The 13465-nt window shown below is 36.5% G+C and overlaps 1 protein-coding gene across 4 annotated transcripts in view; it reads left to right on the top strand.

Annotated features, from left to right (window-relative positions):
• ITCH (itchy E3 ubiquitin protein ligase) overlaps window positions 1–11211 on the top strand; it is a 141954-nt gene extending 130743 nt beyond the window's left edge. For all 4 annotated transcript variants that reach the window (XM_053890331.1, XM_019458734.2, XM_019458735.2 and 1 more), the window contains 5 exons: window positions 140–260; window positions 712–816; window positions 3390–3486; window positions 6993–7065; window positions 7765–11211. In XM_053890331.1, the coding sequence (XP_053746306.1) occupies window positions 140–260; window positions 712–816; window positions 3390–3486; window positions 6993–7065; window positions 7765–7864 (496 nt within the window). In that variant the 3' untranslated portion in view covers window positions 7865–11211. The remainder of the gene's footprint in view (window positions 1–139; window positions 261–711; window positions 817–3389; window positions 3487–6992; window positions 7066–7764) is intronic.
• The last annotated feature ends 2254 nt before the right edge of the window (window positions 11212–13465 follow it).

Below are 13465 nucleotides of genomic sequence, written 5' to 3'. Positions count from 1 at the left end.
GGATATAGGGTTCATTATATCCTACTTTTATAAATATTTGAAATTTTTCATAATAAAGTTTATAAAAACTATTTTTACACTCGGAATTCAAAGGTAAAATCTAAACTTCCTGATAGCTCTTTTAATATTTATTCACCAGAATGGTAGCTGAATGGAGGTTGTCTCGAGGTGTTGAAGAACAGACACAAGCTTTCTTTGAGGGCTTTAATGAAATTCTTCCCCAGCAGTATTTGCAATACTTTGATGCAAAGGAATTAGAGGTAATGAGTTTTTCTTACTTCCTCTGCAGCATGCTGGTAAATAATGCCTTCAGGTGTCTGCTTTCAGCTCACTTTCTCATCTTTGTGTTAGAAGTAGTATTTTTTATGCTGGCAGGATGTTTTGAAGCTCGCTGGTGGTTAAAAAAGTCCATAATTTATCCAAGTATATGAAAGTGTTACCCCCAAGAAAAGTATTGCTATCAAAACCTCTCTACAGTGAGTGACTAATTTACCAGAGTATGTATATATATAACACCATCTGTGGAAACTTAACCTTCATAAGCAATGTCAACAGCATTCCTGACGCACAGGTTATAAGCTAAAGCTTCCTGATTAATTTTTTGAGAGTTGCTGAATAGTAGTCTTTTCTTCTATATATCAAGAATTTTTATATAGGTTTGTACAGTTACCTAAAGAAATCTTTTTTTTTTTTTTTTTTTAATCTCCAAAGGTCCTTTTATGTGGAATGCAAGAGATTGATTTGAATGACTGGCAAAGACATGCCATCTACCGTCATTACACTAGGACAAGCAAACAAATCATGTGGTTTTGGCAGGTTTGTCTCAGTTTATTTCTGTTGGCAGACACATTATAATTTTTTAGAAATTGCTTACCACGTATGGAAAAAGTCACAAAACAAAATGTCTTACTGTATTCAGGCCCTCATTCCATCCTATGCATTATAGTAAATGAATATATTACATAATAGCCAAATTATGGAAGCAGCCCAAGTGTCCACTGATAGATGAATGGATAAAGAAAAAATTTGTGTGTGTATGTGTGTGTGCATATATATGTGGAATATTACTCAGCCATGAAAAGAATGAAATCTTAAAAAAATGAAATCTTGCCGTTTGCAACAACATGGATGGATCTAGAGGGTGTAATACTAAGTGAAATAAGTCGTTCTGAGAAAGACAAATACCATATAATTTCACTCATGGAATTTAAGAAACAAATGGACAAAGAAAAAGATAACCCCAAAAACAGACTCTTAACTAGAGAAAACAAACTGATGGGTACCAGAGGGGAGATGGATGGGATATGAGTGAAAGAAGTGAAGGGGTTTAAGTATACACTTATCGTGATGAGTACTGAGTAATGTATAGAATTGAATCACATATTGTACACCTGAAACTAATATAACACTGTATGTTGATTATACTGGAATTAAAATTAAAAAAAAAAAAAAAAAAAGATTACAACAGCATTTTTAAAAGACTATTTCTGAGTAAGCAACACACACTTTGCACCTTTGCCCAGAGTATAAGACCTCTCTGTATGATGGTTCCCCCGCATTTGATCTAAATGCTTTTGGAATGTTCTAGAACAGCCTAAAGTATGATTTTCATCATTCATACCTTATTAAGAATTATATAATTCAGAAGGCAAAACTTAAGAGGGTGAACTGGTTTGGAATCGTAATGGTGTCTTCAAAAGTCTGCTATAAGGACATGAGAAGATGCTCAAATCACTAATCATTAGGGAAGTGCAAGTCAAAAGCATAATGAAGTACCATTTCATATCCATTACTAGCATGGCTATTATCAGAAAATAGAAAATAATCATCCTTGTTGAGGATGTTGAGAGATTGGAACTCTTACATATTGCTGATGGGAATGTAAAATGGCGCTCCACTTTGGAAAACATTTTAATGGCTCTTTGAAAAGTTAAACATAGAAATTAACATGACTGGCAGTTCTCCTAAGTATACCCAAAGAAGTGAAAGCAAGGACTCAAATACTTATATACCTATGGCCACAACAGCATTATTCACAATGGCCAAAAGGTGAAAGCAACTTAAGTGTCCATCAACAGATGAATGGATAAACAAAATGTGATATACATATACAATGGAATGTTATCCAGTCTTAAAGAAAAAGGAAATTCTGGCAGGTTACAACAGAGTGACCCTTAAGGATATAATGCTGAGTGAAATAAGCCAATCACAAAAGGACAAATACTGTATGATTCCAAGATTCCATTTATATGAGGTATCTAAAATAGGCAAATTCATAGAGATACAAAGTAGAATAGAGGTTAACAGAGGCTGTTGGGGTTGGGCAGAATGAGGAGGTAACAGTTTTTGTTAAGGATGATAAAGTTCTAGAAATTGTGGGAGTGGTTACACAACAGTGTGAACATACTTAATGCCATTGAATTCTTGCTTAAAATGATAAATTTTGTGTTATATATACTTTACCACATTAAAAAAAATGCCTCAGGGGCACCTGGGTGGCTCAGTCAGTTAAGCATCCGACTTCGGCTCAGGTCATGATCTAACGGTTTGTGAGTTCAAGCCCTGCGTTGGGCTCTGTGCTGACAGCTCAGAGCCTGGAGCCTGCTTCAGATTCTGTATCTCCTTCTGTCTGCCCCTCCGCCACTTGCACTCTGTCTCTCGCATTGTCTTAAAAATAAGTAAGCGCTAAAAAAAAAATTTTTTTAAATGCCTCTTACTTATGTAAAGAAATTCCTAAGAAACTCAAATGAACCAAACTTCTATAGCAAATAGGATTAGAATTTTAAAATATTTGACAAAAAAAATATCTACAAAAAAAATAATTTGGACCAAAATACTTGTGCTACAGGCTAGAAAGCATCCTCCAGAAACCTAATGTTTTGAGTCAGAGTTGCAGGAGTTGAAAGGCACCTGATTGTGGCAGTGTATAGCTGCACCAAAACCTAGAGAACATTGAGAGAGAGAGGTTATTGGGAAATATCTGGGTCAGAATTCTATGAACTTGATTTCATTTGTTCATAAAACCAAAAAGCTCATACTGACTCAGGCTCTGTGTCCTTATGTAACCACATGAATATCCTATAGGACAGATCTGTGGGGAAAAAGAACGGGCTGCTCTGGAAGAGCTAATCTTGAGACTTCATGAGTAGGGAACTCTTAGACCCAGGGCACCTTTCTTTTTCCTATCTCCTTAAAAGGATGTGGTCCTAAGATTTATATAGGGGAAAGTTGATAGGGCTTTGACAAACATGGACACGGTAGTGGGTATAGTCATTATCTAGTGCATCTAACACTGGGAGTTCATTTGAAATGATTGTTTTTCATTCTTGTGTATGCTAAATGTAACATAAGACCTATATATCTCTTTACATGTGTGTTTTTTGAAACAGTTTGTTAAAGAAATTGATAATGAGAAGAGAATGAGACTTCTGCAGTTTGTTACTGGAACTTGTCGATTGCCAGTTGGAGGATTTGCTGACCTCATGGGTATGTGAGACAGGATCACTTTTCCTATACAGACAATTGTTTATCACACTGCTGTTACATTCAGATCAGTGTGGATAGCTCAGGAATAACAAAGAAAAGAATAGCCCTTTTCCTAACTAGTCATAGTTAACCTGTATTTGTGTAAACTTTTAAATCACTTTGTAATCCTTACCTTTAGAAGTTTTTTATCTTAAGACTAGATCCCACATTTTAACTTCATAGAATAGTGATCTTACTGATCTTCTATATGTAAATCTGTTTGGTCATTCAGTCATTTGGCAAACATTTTAGTGTCTCCTATGAGCCTGGCACTGTTGGTTGTACTATACTATATTTTAATGATGTGTTTAACATTCTTCTCTATTATACCTGGAGCTCCATGAGATACAGAGCTCTATCTTTTTATTTCTGGTGTCTTGCATAGTGCTTGTCACATAGTAGTTACTGATCAAAATGTATGTTGTTTGGAAATGAATGACCATGGAAATACTTTTGTGACTGATAATAACTTAAGTAAATTCAAATCTTTAACACCAGCATAATGCCACGTACCATAGGAGAAAAGAAGTTGTGATCCCTAAGCCTGCTTCAGCTGAAGCAGAGAGTCAGAATTGAAGAACTAAGTAGGCAGCGTTGGATACAGTTACTTTAAAAGCTAGACCAGAAGAATTTGGACATTATTCTGAGGGTATTGGAAGCTATGAAACTTTTTGAAGAGCAGAAAACTTGCTGAAGCTGCATATTATGAAAATTTGATAGCAAGGTATACCATGCATAGGAAGAAAATATTGGAGCAATGGTGAGAACCTGATCTTAGGAGATGGAAATAGAGATGGAAAAGAAGGGATAAATGCTAGAGAGGTTCCAAAGTTAGAAAAGGACTTGAACAGAAGATGAGCTAATAAAGGAAGAATGTCCAGGATAAAACCATGTTTTGAAAAATGAAGAAATAGAGTTGTGAAGTGTAAAGAACATGGTTTAGAGGTATTGAGGGAGGATAATGATTGGCTTAGAACCTCTTGAGTTCAAAGCAACTGCCAGACAACCAAGTGGAAAACCAGGGAGCAGAGGGGCAGTTTAACAGGTGTTGCTCATATGAGTTTAGAGGTAAAAGTAGAGAAGGAAAGTAGAGTCATGGGAGCAGTGATGCTTGAAGCTATTAGAATAAGTTGGTTTATGCAGAAATCGAATTCAGAGATGCTTAGAAACACCTGTGTTTAGGGATGAGCTAGAAATAGCCTAGAGGCAAACTTAAAGGCGAGTCCAGAGAGTGAAGAGGAGAAAGAAATATTCTGGTTTCTCAGAAGCAATATGGAAGAAGGTTTTTAATCCAGTGCTAGCAAGGTCTCAGAGAAGGATTATTACTAAGTAAGTTTTTGGAGAGGGGCACCTTTGAGAATGGTCTCTAGATTGAAAAAGAAAAACCATGTTGGTGGTTGGGGAAGTAAGGTAATGACCAAAATAAGGAGAAAATTGGTACCAGTTTCAGTGTAAGCTAGATTTAATCATTAAAGAGATGAGAACTAGGTCTGCTCTTAGAAGTAATATTTGGAGTTAGGTGGAGCTGTTTAAAACAACATAGGAGGATACCTGTGGAAGGCAGAGACGAGATTGTGCTTCATACAATTTTAGAGGTCATCTGGTTGAATCTTCCATTCAGTGTAGGAAGAGAAAGTTGTAAGAGTAAAGTATATAATTTAATGTGATAGTTCTCAACCCTTGCCAGATCTGACATCCCATTTCTACAACAAATATTTATAATCTCCTCTTTAATATTCTGGAATGAAATTGGTAGGTATGAAATAAAAGTGTCTACAATCTCTAAAAAATATACATAAACTTAAGCACCAACTAAAATTTTTAAAAAGTGACTCATAATGAAATAATATTTATTTTGATACATATGTATTTGGGAACAACTGTTAGAAGACACTAATTAGTAAATACTTGTTCCTACTTAAAAAGACTTGGGTTTAAGATAAGATCAGAGAAACCTTTCTGTATAAGAAACACTAGAATATGAAAAAAGAGAACAAGAAATAATTGACTTAAATAAATATGATAAGAAAAAGAGGGAAATAATCTAAATGGAATAAGGATAATAGACCTGCCAAAATAAATTACAGATGATCAAAGTGGAGAAAAATGAGGTAGTGTCTGTGATGAGGTTCCACCACAGGCCAAGGCTCTGATTGATTAAAAAGTCCTCAGAGATCATACTATTTGAAAGTAGAAATGGGTTGAAAATAGGAACATAGGTACAAGAGTCCACATAGAACTTGTTTGGTTTAGGGACAGTGTTAGAAGAAGATTGAAAACAACAGGCAACCCAAAATAATTTCAGTGTATATAATGTATACAACTTGATGTCTTAACATTCCATAAAGTTTTAGAAACTTTCAGGATGATATGACATATTTGTAAAATAGCCTTTATTAGTGAAATTCACTAAAATTCCTTCATTTGCTATTTCTCTGTTTTAATTTTTGACTCTGTGTCTATTGAATGTAATCTGGACTCTTCTGTTAAGTATTAATTAGTACTATTAAAACATTCCATCTTTGTGGTTAGAAATGCTGTAGTATATCGAAAAGAGAAGGTTTAGAGTAAATTAACATAATTTTGAGGTTAATTATTGAATAATTTTAACAGCCTTTTGCACAATAACCATTTCTTATCTTTACTAGGCTTTTAGCATAACTGTGCAAACACTTTGATACTATAAATCAAAAGTACTGCCAATTCATATATGTACTGGGTTTAGTTGAGTGGGTCATAAGAAAATTCATTGAGTATGACTGTCTCACACATTATAGAACATTTATTTTGCCTGGCACCCTATAATTAAAGAAGTCGAGTAGCACCACTAATCATTGTGACTACAAATGATTATTTCTAGGGCTTGGTAGTGACCTTTTAGAAAACCAGCGCTTATAAGGTCCCCATTCACTCTGTCTACAACAAAAGATAAATGAGAGGCAAGAACTGAGTGTAAGTTTGTAAGGGTATGTTCTATAGGACCTATAAGCACAAGCATTGTTAATACTGAATTAACTAGGTTGTTTACATTTTATAAAGTTTTAACAATTTAATGTTTAAACCAAGTTTTATTGTGTAAGACAGTGGATTGTAGTTTCCCTGTTGTGTTTAAAGCTAAAATTGAGCTTTTTAGGTGTTCTGTTATTATTTATAGCATTCTATTATTCTGGCAAAAGAAAGCTAGATAAAATTGCAATTTCTTTTAAAAAAAACTGCATTTTCTTCTCTTGGGCATACATTGACAAATTGGTTCTCAAACATTAGCACTCATCAGAATCATCTGGAAGCTTGTTCAGACACACACTGCTGAGCCTTATCCCAAAGTTTCTGATTCCATTTAGTAGGCTTTGGGTGGGGCCTATGGATTTGTGGTTCTAATAACTTCCCTGGTGATGCTGATGCTGCTGAACGGAGAAGGTCACAATTTGAACCACTTGAGTATCAGACTGTTGATTTCACTGTTTTAGGGAGCAATGGACCACAGAAATTCTGCATTGAAAAAGTTGGGAAAGAAAACTGGTTACCCAGAAGTCATACCTGGTAAGTAAAATCAGAAAGAGTTGAAAAAATAGCCTTTTCCCAGTTACCTTGTAGATATTAAAGCCTCTTGGAAATTGGAAATGAAATATTTTCCCCATGGTGTTGAGTTATTTTTAACAGCTTTATCAAGGTATAATTTATATACCATAAAACTACTAAAGATTATAAGGTTATTCATTTAAACTCAGTGATATTTAGTAGATTTACAGAGTAGTAACAGTTAACCAGTTTTAAGTTATTTGTCACTCCAAAATGATCCCTTATGCCCACTTGCAGTCAGTCCCATTTCCCACCCCTGAATTTTGTTTGTTTGTTTGTTTATTTTTGAGAGAGAAACAGGGCTCGAGCAGGGGAGGGGCAGAGAGAGAGAGAGAGAGAGAGAGAGACACACACACACAGAATCCGAAGCAGGCTCCAGGCTCTGAGCTGTCAGCACAGACCCTGAAGTACTTGGCCATGTGTTGTACGTATACTTGTTACTCTGTCCCTCTACCCTGAAGAGTAAATATTGTTATTCCCAAGTTATCAAAGAAGAATCCAAAATTCAGAAAGGTAAAAGCACTTGTTCAAAGCCCAATGACAGAGCTGGGATTTGAACCCAGTTTTGCTTTACTTTAAAACCAGTGGTGTTATATGCTATACTGGTCATATGATTCTTTATATATTTCCTTTTCTCAAGCTAACAATTCTTACTTTTAGTTTTAACCGCCTGGACCTGCCACCCTACAAGAGCTATGAGCAACTGAAGGAAAAGCTGTTATTTGCCATTGAAGAAACAGAAGGATTTGGACAAGAGTAACTTCCAAGAACTTGTGCCACCAAAGGACAAGAACTTATTTACAATGTTTGTCCTTTTCCTTCTCTGCTTGTTGCACATCTTGTTGTAAAATTGGGCTGTGACTGTTTAGAGAGTTATTTGAGTATAAGTAAGTTAATGTTATCATGAGATTTATCTCCCAGTGATTCTGGATTTCTACTCCATGTTTCCAGAAATCAGATTGCAAATGACTAGTCGAACCTTACTTAACATGAGATTTAACAGCAATGAAATCTGCCTTGTCTTATTCCACTAGATTGTTACTTTAACAACAGTTTTGTATACATGTGTCAAAAGTCTCGCTTGGGAGTAGATTTTTTCTTTTAGAGACTTCTGCAGATATGCAGGGAAGTCCCTTGGTAAATGAAATATGTAAGATCTTCCTATTAAGCCTCTTGGTAAGAGGTATTGGTTAAAAGTGCAAACTTAACCCAGCTTCTGGGGATGTGAGCAAACTTCTGGCTTGTGCTCTCCCTCTCATTTCAGCCTGGCCTGACTGTTTTTTCTTCCCAGAGCATGAATCCATGCATCATTTTGCTGTTATCCCTGGAAAGTGATGCAAAACTCTTGCATCTCTCTACAAAGTAGTTTTGTTCATTTGAATTCAGGGAGAAGTTGGTCCCAGCCTGCAAATGTCCATATAACTCTCTTCATTTGGAAGTTTGATTGTTTTAATCGCCTTGCAAATACTAAACTTTATAAAAAATATTAACACTGTGCTTCCTTCACGGTGGTAGCTAAATTCATCAAAGGCCATCATTGGCAATTTTTGTATGTTATTATATATAAATTCCATCTATAATTTTATCATAATCCAACAACTTCAGTTTATTAGTTATTGCTAGGGAGTTCAAGTTGTAACTAGAGTACTTTCCAGTCCAAAGAGGGAGGTCAGTGAAACATCCTCTACATTACATTTACATAGGGAGGGAGAGCTGTGGTACTGGCTAAAAAGATGGGAGTAGTACATTTAATAGCAATACATTTCTAGTAATCACAGAAATGTATTCTGTGTGTGGATTAAAAGTCTTCAAATTTAATCATTTCTCTGACACCTTGGAGTAATCTTTTCCATTCTTTACATTGTCCTGAGTTGGATATCCTCTTCACTCATAAAGTTTTAACAGGTTTTTCCTTGTTTTCCCATGACTATTTAATTTCAGACTGCTCCATTAGTATCTGATTAAATGCACTTTGAATGTCTCTGTAGTTAATTCTTTCAACTTGGCCTAGCTTAGACTCTGTCAGGGTGGCTGCTGTCAGAGGTTTGACTTTATGGACAGTGGGATGAAGCCTCAGCCAGCTGAGTGCCTATCACACACAGCTGAACCCTGAGGACAGCCTCATATAATTCATGAAACAGGGCTTTGGTAGGTTTTGGTAGCATAGCAGGAACAAGTAGTACTGAGCCAAAAATAAGCAGAGAGTAGCAAACCCCTGGTCCATATGGAAAGAAAATGGTTTTTTCTTTGTCCCTAACTATTTGTCCTTTCACATCCTGGAAGCAACAAAAACATTTTAAAACTTGTGTATCTGTACTCTAAAACACTGCCATCATAAAGCAGACCTAAGTGAGTAAAAGGGTTGCCTCATCTAGAAATTGTTAGTGTAAAGGTGGGGGAAATTAGGTTCTCCCCAACCCTATCTTTGTTTTTTTATTCCATATACTCCAGGAAATGTATGATCTCTAAAAGCCCTGGTTTCCAAAGTAGGGACTCTGCCTTTTTGTTGGTAGGGGGGAAAATGCTATTGCTTTGTCTTACAGAGCGAATGTCTGCCAACTATCCATTCATTATATAAATCTGAACTTTGGTAATATATGGCTGTGGAGATTAAGCCTTCTATAAAGACTTACTATTGAGGCGAATTCTCATTAAAATGTAGTTATCTACAATATTTACTAGAGATTTATAAGATTAAATTAAATAATGTAAGAAAGTAGACTTGTTTTTGTTCTACGTAATGCTTGATGATTCATTTAGGGACCTAGAAATATTGTGTGAAAATGTATAAATATCACCCAAAAGGCTTTCTGCCCTATATTTTTAAAATACAGAATAGTTATATTTGAAGTAGCCCTGGCCCTAGTTCTATAGGGCTTGGCTATTTAATATTTTTATGGAAGAAACGTTTAGTTCTGGAAAAGGTAAATGCTTGTATATATTTTTGCAGCCTGGGATCTCCCTTACTCCATTTCTTCCTTTAATTTAAGTGGCCACATGTATATGTCTTCCCTGCTGTGTTAGGAAAATGGGGGCTGGATATCCCAAGAATCAGAGGTTATATAAAAATACTACAAATAAGCAGCAGACATAATTTACCTGCCAAATGCTATTTTAAATTTTGGTCCAAACTGAACATTTGGAAATAGATTTATTGTAAGTGTTCAATTAGAGCAATTTCTTAAATCTGAACTAAATTGCTTTTAGAGTCCTTTTTCTTTGTAAGCATTGTAAATGCTAATAAATCCTGGTTTTTTGGGGGTTTTTTTGTTTTTGTTTTGTTTTTTTTTTACTGCATGTTATGTTGAAATAAAAACAAAGTAAAATGAGCAATTGCCTTATTCTTCTGCTCTTTTGGGAGATTGGGGAAGGCAGCATTTCACAGCCTGGGTCAGGAGGGAAGGACCTCACTTGTTTCAGATAGAGTGGTTTAAAACTGATCCAGCAGCTCATAATAATGAATTCCTGCTCTTTTATGAACTTAAATCAGAGTGCAGAAGAATCTAATTTCATAAGACTTACAATAACTCTATTTAAAATTCAGGTACTAATTTTTCATCAAGAGATTGACATACCAATGTCAAATCATCAGAAATTTAAGTGAAAAATGACTCACTTGCTCACAAAGATTGCATCCTAAATGAACTATTTCAGTCAAGCCCACTCTGCCACTTTTTATTTATCTGATTAATAATCTAAAATGTTAAAAGGGATGACTCATGGAATTAGACTTCTCTATTTCTATATCCCTCCTTGTTTTGGCTGTAACTGTATCTGAACTTCTTTAGGTTTATTACTTCTACTTAATATTGTTGGTATCTCCAGCCCCCTTATTTTTTGTTTTTCTTTTAGAGTTATTTACAAAATGGTCTGTATATATGCTATGCTTTCATTTACTAAAAACAGAGAATGGCAGCACTGGATTGTATATTACTGTATTGGAGTTCCTTTGTTTTCTTGAACTGTAATTTCAAATACTCAGGTAACTCTACAAATATCACAGGGAGTCAAGTGCTCTTACAAAGGTCCTTCAGGGGGCTGCCTCACTTGCATTTCCTTAAAAGATGTAAGACTGTGTTTATAATTAAACTCTTTTGGTCCTTTGCACACTGCTATGTTAGTCTTGAGTAAGAAGGTTTTCCTCACCTGCAGCAAAAAAAAAAGCCTTCTTTCTGTGTGAGTTGTATAGATTTCTGCCTCTCTGTCTTTGTAAGTGCACAAGTTGTAGCTGGTCTGTACTGTGGAGTAGGTAGAAAAAAAATGGAAAGACCCACTGAGGTGAGATTGGATTTGTTGCCTATGTTAAAAAGAACCAAGATGAAGACCTCTCCTTTTCTAAAACAAGTAAAGGTGCTCTAAGACAGGACCCAAGCATGGGTGCTGAATAGAAAACCACCAGCTAGTTATCAAGACTGACCTCAATGAGTTATCCTGCTCAATAGATTCAGTAGACTCTTTTCTTATTAGGAAACCAGGTGATCATACTCTCATTTAAAATAGAACCAGTGGCGAGAGGCTAAGAGGAATGGGATTTTAATATTTTTAAGAAATATTTGTTTATTTTGAAAGAGAGAGCAGGAGAGGGGCAGAGAGGGAGAGAGAGAATCCCAAGCAGGCTGTGTGCTGTCAGTGCAGAGCCAGATGCAGGGCTTGTACTCATGAACCATAAGATCATGACCTGAGCCAAGATGAAGAGTCAGACGCTTGACTGATTGAGCCACACAGGAGTCCCAGGATTTTTTTTATTTTTTTTATTTTTTTTTTTTAAATAATTCTGAACTGGCAGGGACTAGAGGACAGAAACTGCAGGTCCCTTCCAGGTCCTGAGAAGTAGACACTATCCTGTTCATTGTTTCATACAAGCAGCTAGAAAGATCTAGCTTCAGTGTGACTAAGAAAAAGGGAGACCTGTCCCTCCCAGCATGAGGAAATCTTCTATGGGAAGTTAATTGTTCTTAACCATTTGGCTTACTGGCCCCAATCCCTACAAAGAACATCAAACAAAACTCAGCTGTGGCTGATGGGCTGCTGTTATCTGGACTTTTAAGAAATGTCTCCTAGTGTGTAATTCTAGAACAGAAATTGCTGTCACTCCCAGCCTATTTCAGTTATCAGTGTTTGTAAAGCTCCTTTGTCGGGGTTGACAAGGAGAGGAGGGTCTTCAGTGGAGACCTCAGAAGGACAATGTTGGTCCCTTACTAACAGATTCCCATTAAGCAAAGCTGCTGTGGGCAAGAGGGTTTCCTCAAGGCACCCTACAGGGCAGGCAGGACCTTGAGAATTTGTGGTTATACCTACAGATCTGAAAACCTCCATACTGTTCCTTTTCATCATTTCTAATTAAGACCTGCTCTTCTATTTGTCTTCCCTATCCTAGCAACCAATACCATACCTACATTCACTTAGTCCCAGGACAACTATCATTTATTACTATGTCCCAAACATTGTTGGATATGCCACATGCAACTGTCATTTTGTCTTCCTGGCCACTCTCAGGGATGATTTCTATTTTACAGATAATAAAATGAAGGCTTAAAGTGATTAACTTGAGGTTATTCAGTGGCAAGAGTGCAAACTGGAAAGGACTGACTCCAAAGCCTGTGTTTACCTAAACGTTTATATCCCATTACTAGTAACGTTAACCTTGATCCTCTGATTAAGATGTTGTCTGCCCAGTTTCCTCACTGTAAAGGCACTATCCGATCCTCTTAACATGCAGACACCCCTGAAAGGAGCACCAAATCCTTTCCCAGTTAAGAGAGGCTACAGTGGAATGAAAAATTGAAATTAGGTTATCTGTGTTGAATTGAGCACCTTCCCCAAGTATGTTACCTTTTACTGGTCAACATGGAATTTCCCAGTGAATACTGGGAAATTTACTAATAGGCCCCCTCCTCTTCCCTTAGGAGGGCCTAAACAATTCGTTCCTTGCGAATAAATTGTTTTCTTCTCTCTCTCTTTTTATTCCCTCTCTATGTAAAATCTTTGTATAGCTCGGTAGAGCTTCCCTCTACTTGTTTATGTGGGATGTTGACCCATTCATGACTCGTGTAATAAAACCAATTAGATCTTCAAATTTATTCCATCGAATGTTTTCTAATAAAGGCTAAAGAACAGAAAATAGGACAAACGTAGGGCTCTGCAAAGAAGGCTCCCCCCTTATAAAGGTGAGAAAATGAGAAAACAGAGATGTAAAGTGGCTTCTCCAAGGTAACCCAGGGGGTGGGGCTGAGCTTGGAGTCCTAAACCTGCATACTCCCAGCTCAGCCCTGACCACTCCATCTGAGAACCTGCCTGGAATATTTCCAAGGGGGTCGCTCTGAAGACCCCAAAGACACCTGACTCCAGTCCCACTCCCCGA

This window comes from Panthera pardus, unplaced genomic scaffold, assembly GCF_024362965.1.
Source record: "Panthera pardus isolate Hobbes unplaced genomic scaffold, ASM2436296v1 HiC_scaffold_25, whole genome shotgun sequence".
In the NCBI taxonomy this organism is placed as follows: Eukaryota; Metazoa; Chordata; class Mammalia; order Carnivora; family Felidae; genus Panthera; species Panthera pardus.
The sequence above is the reverse complement of the archived record's forward strand: the minus strand, read 5'-3'. Positions and strand labels throughout refer to the sequence as shown.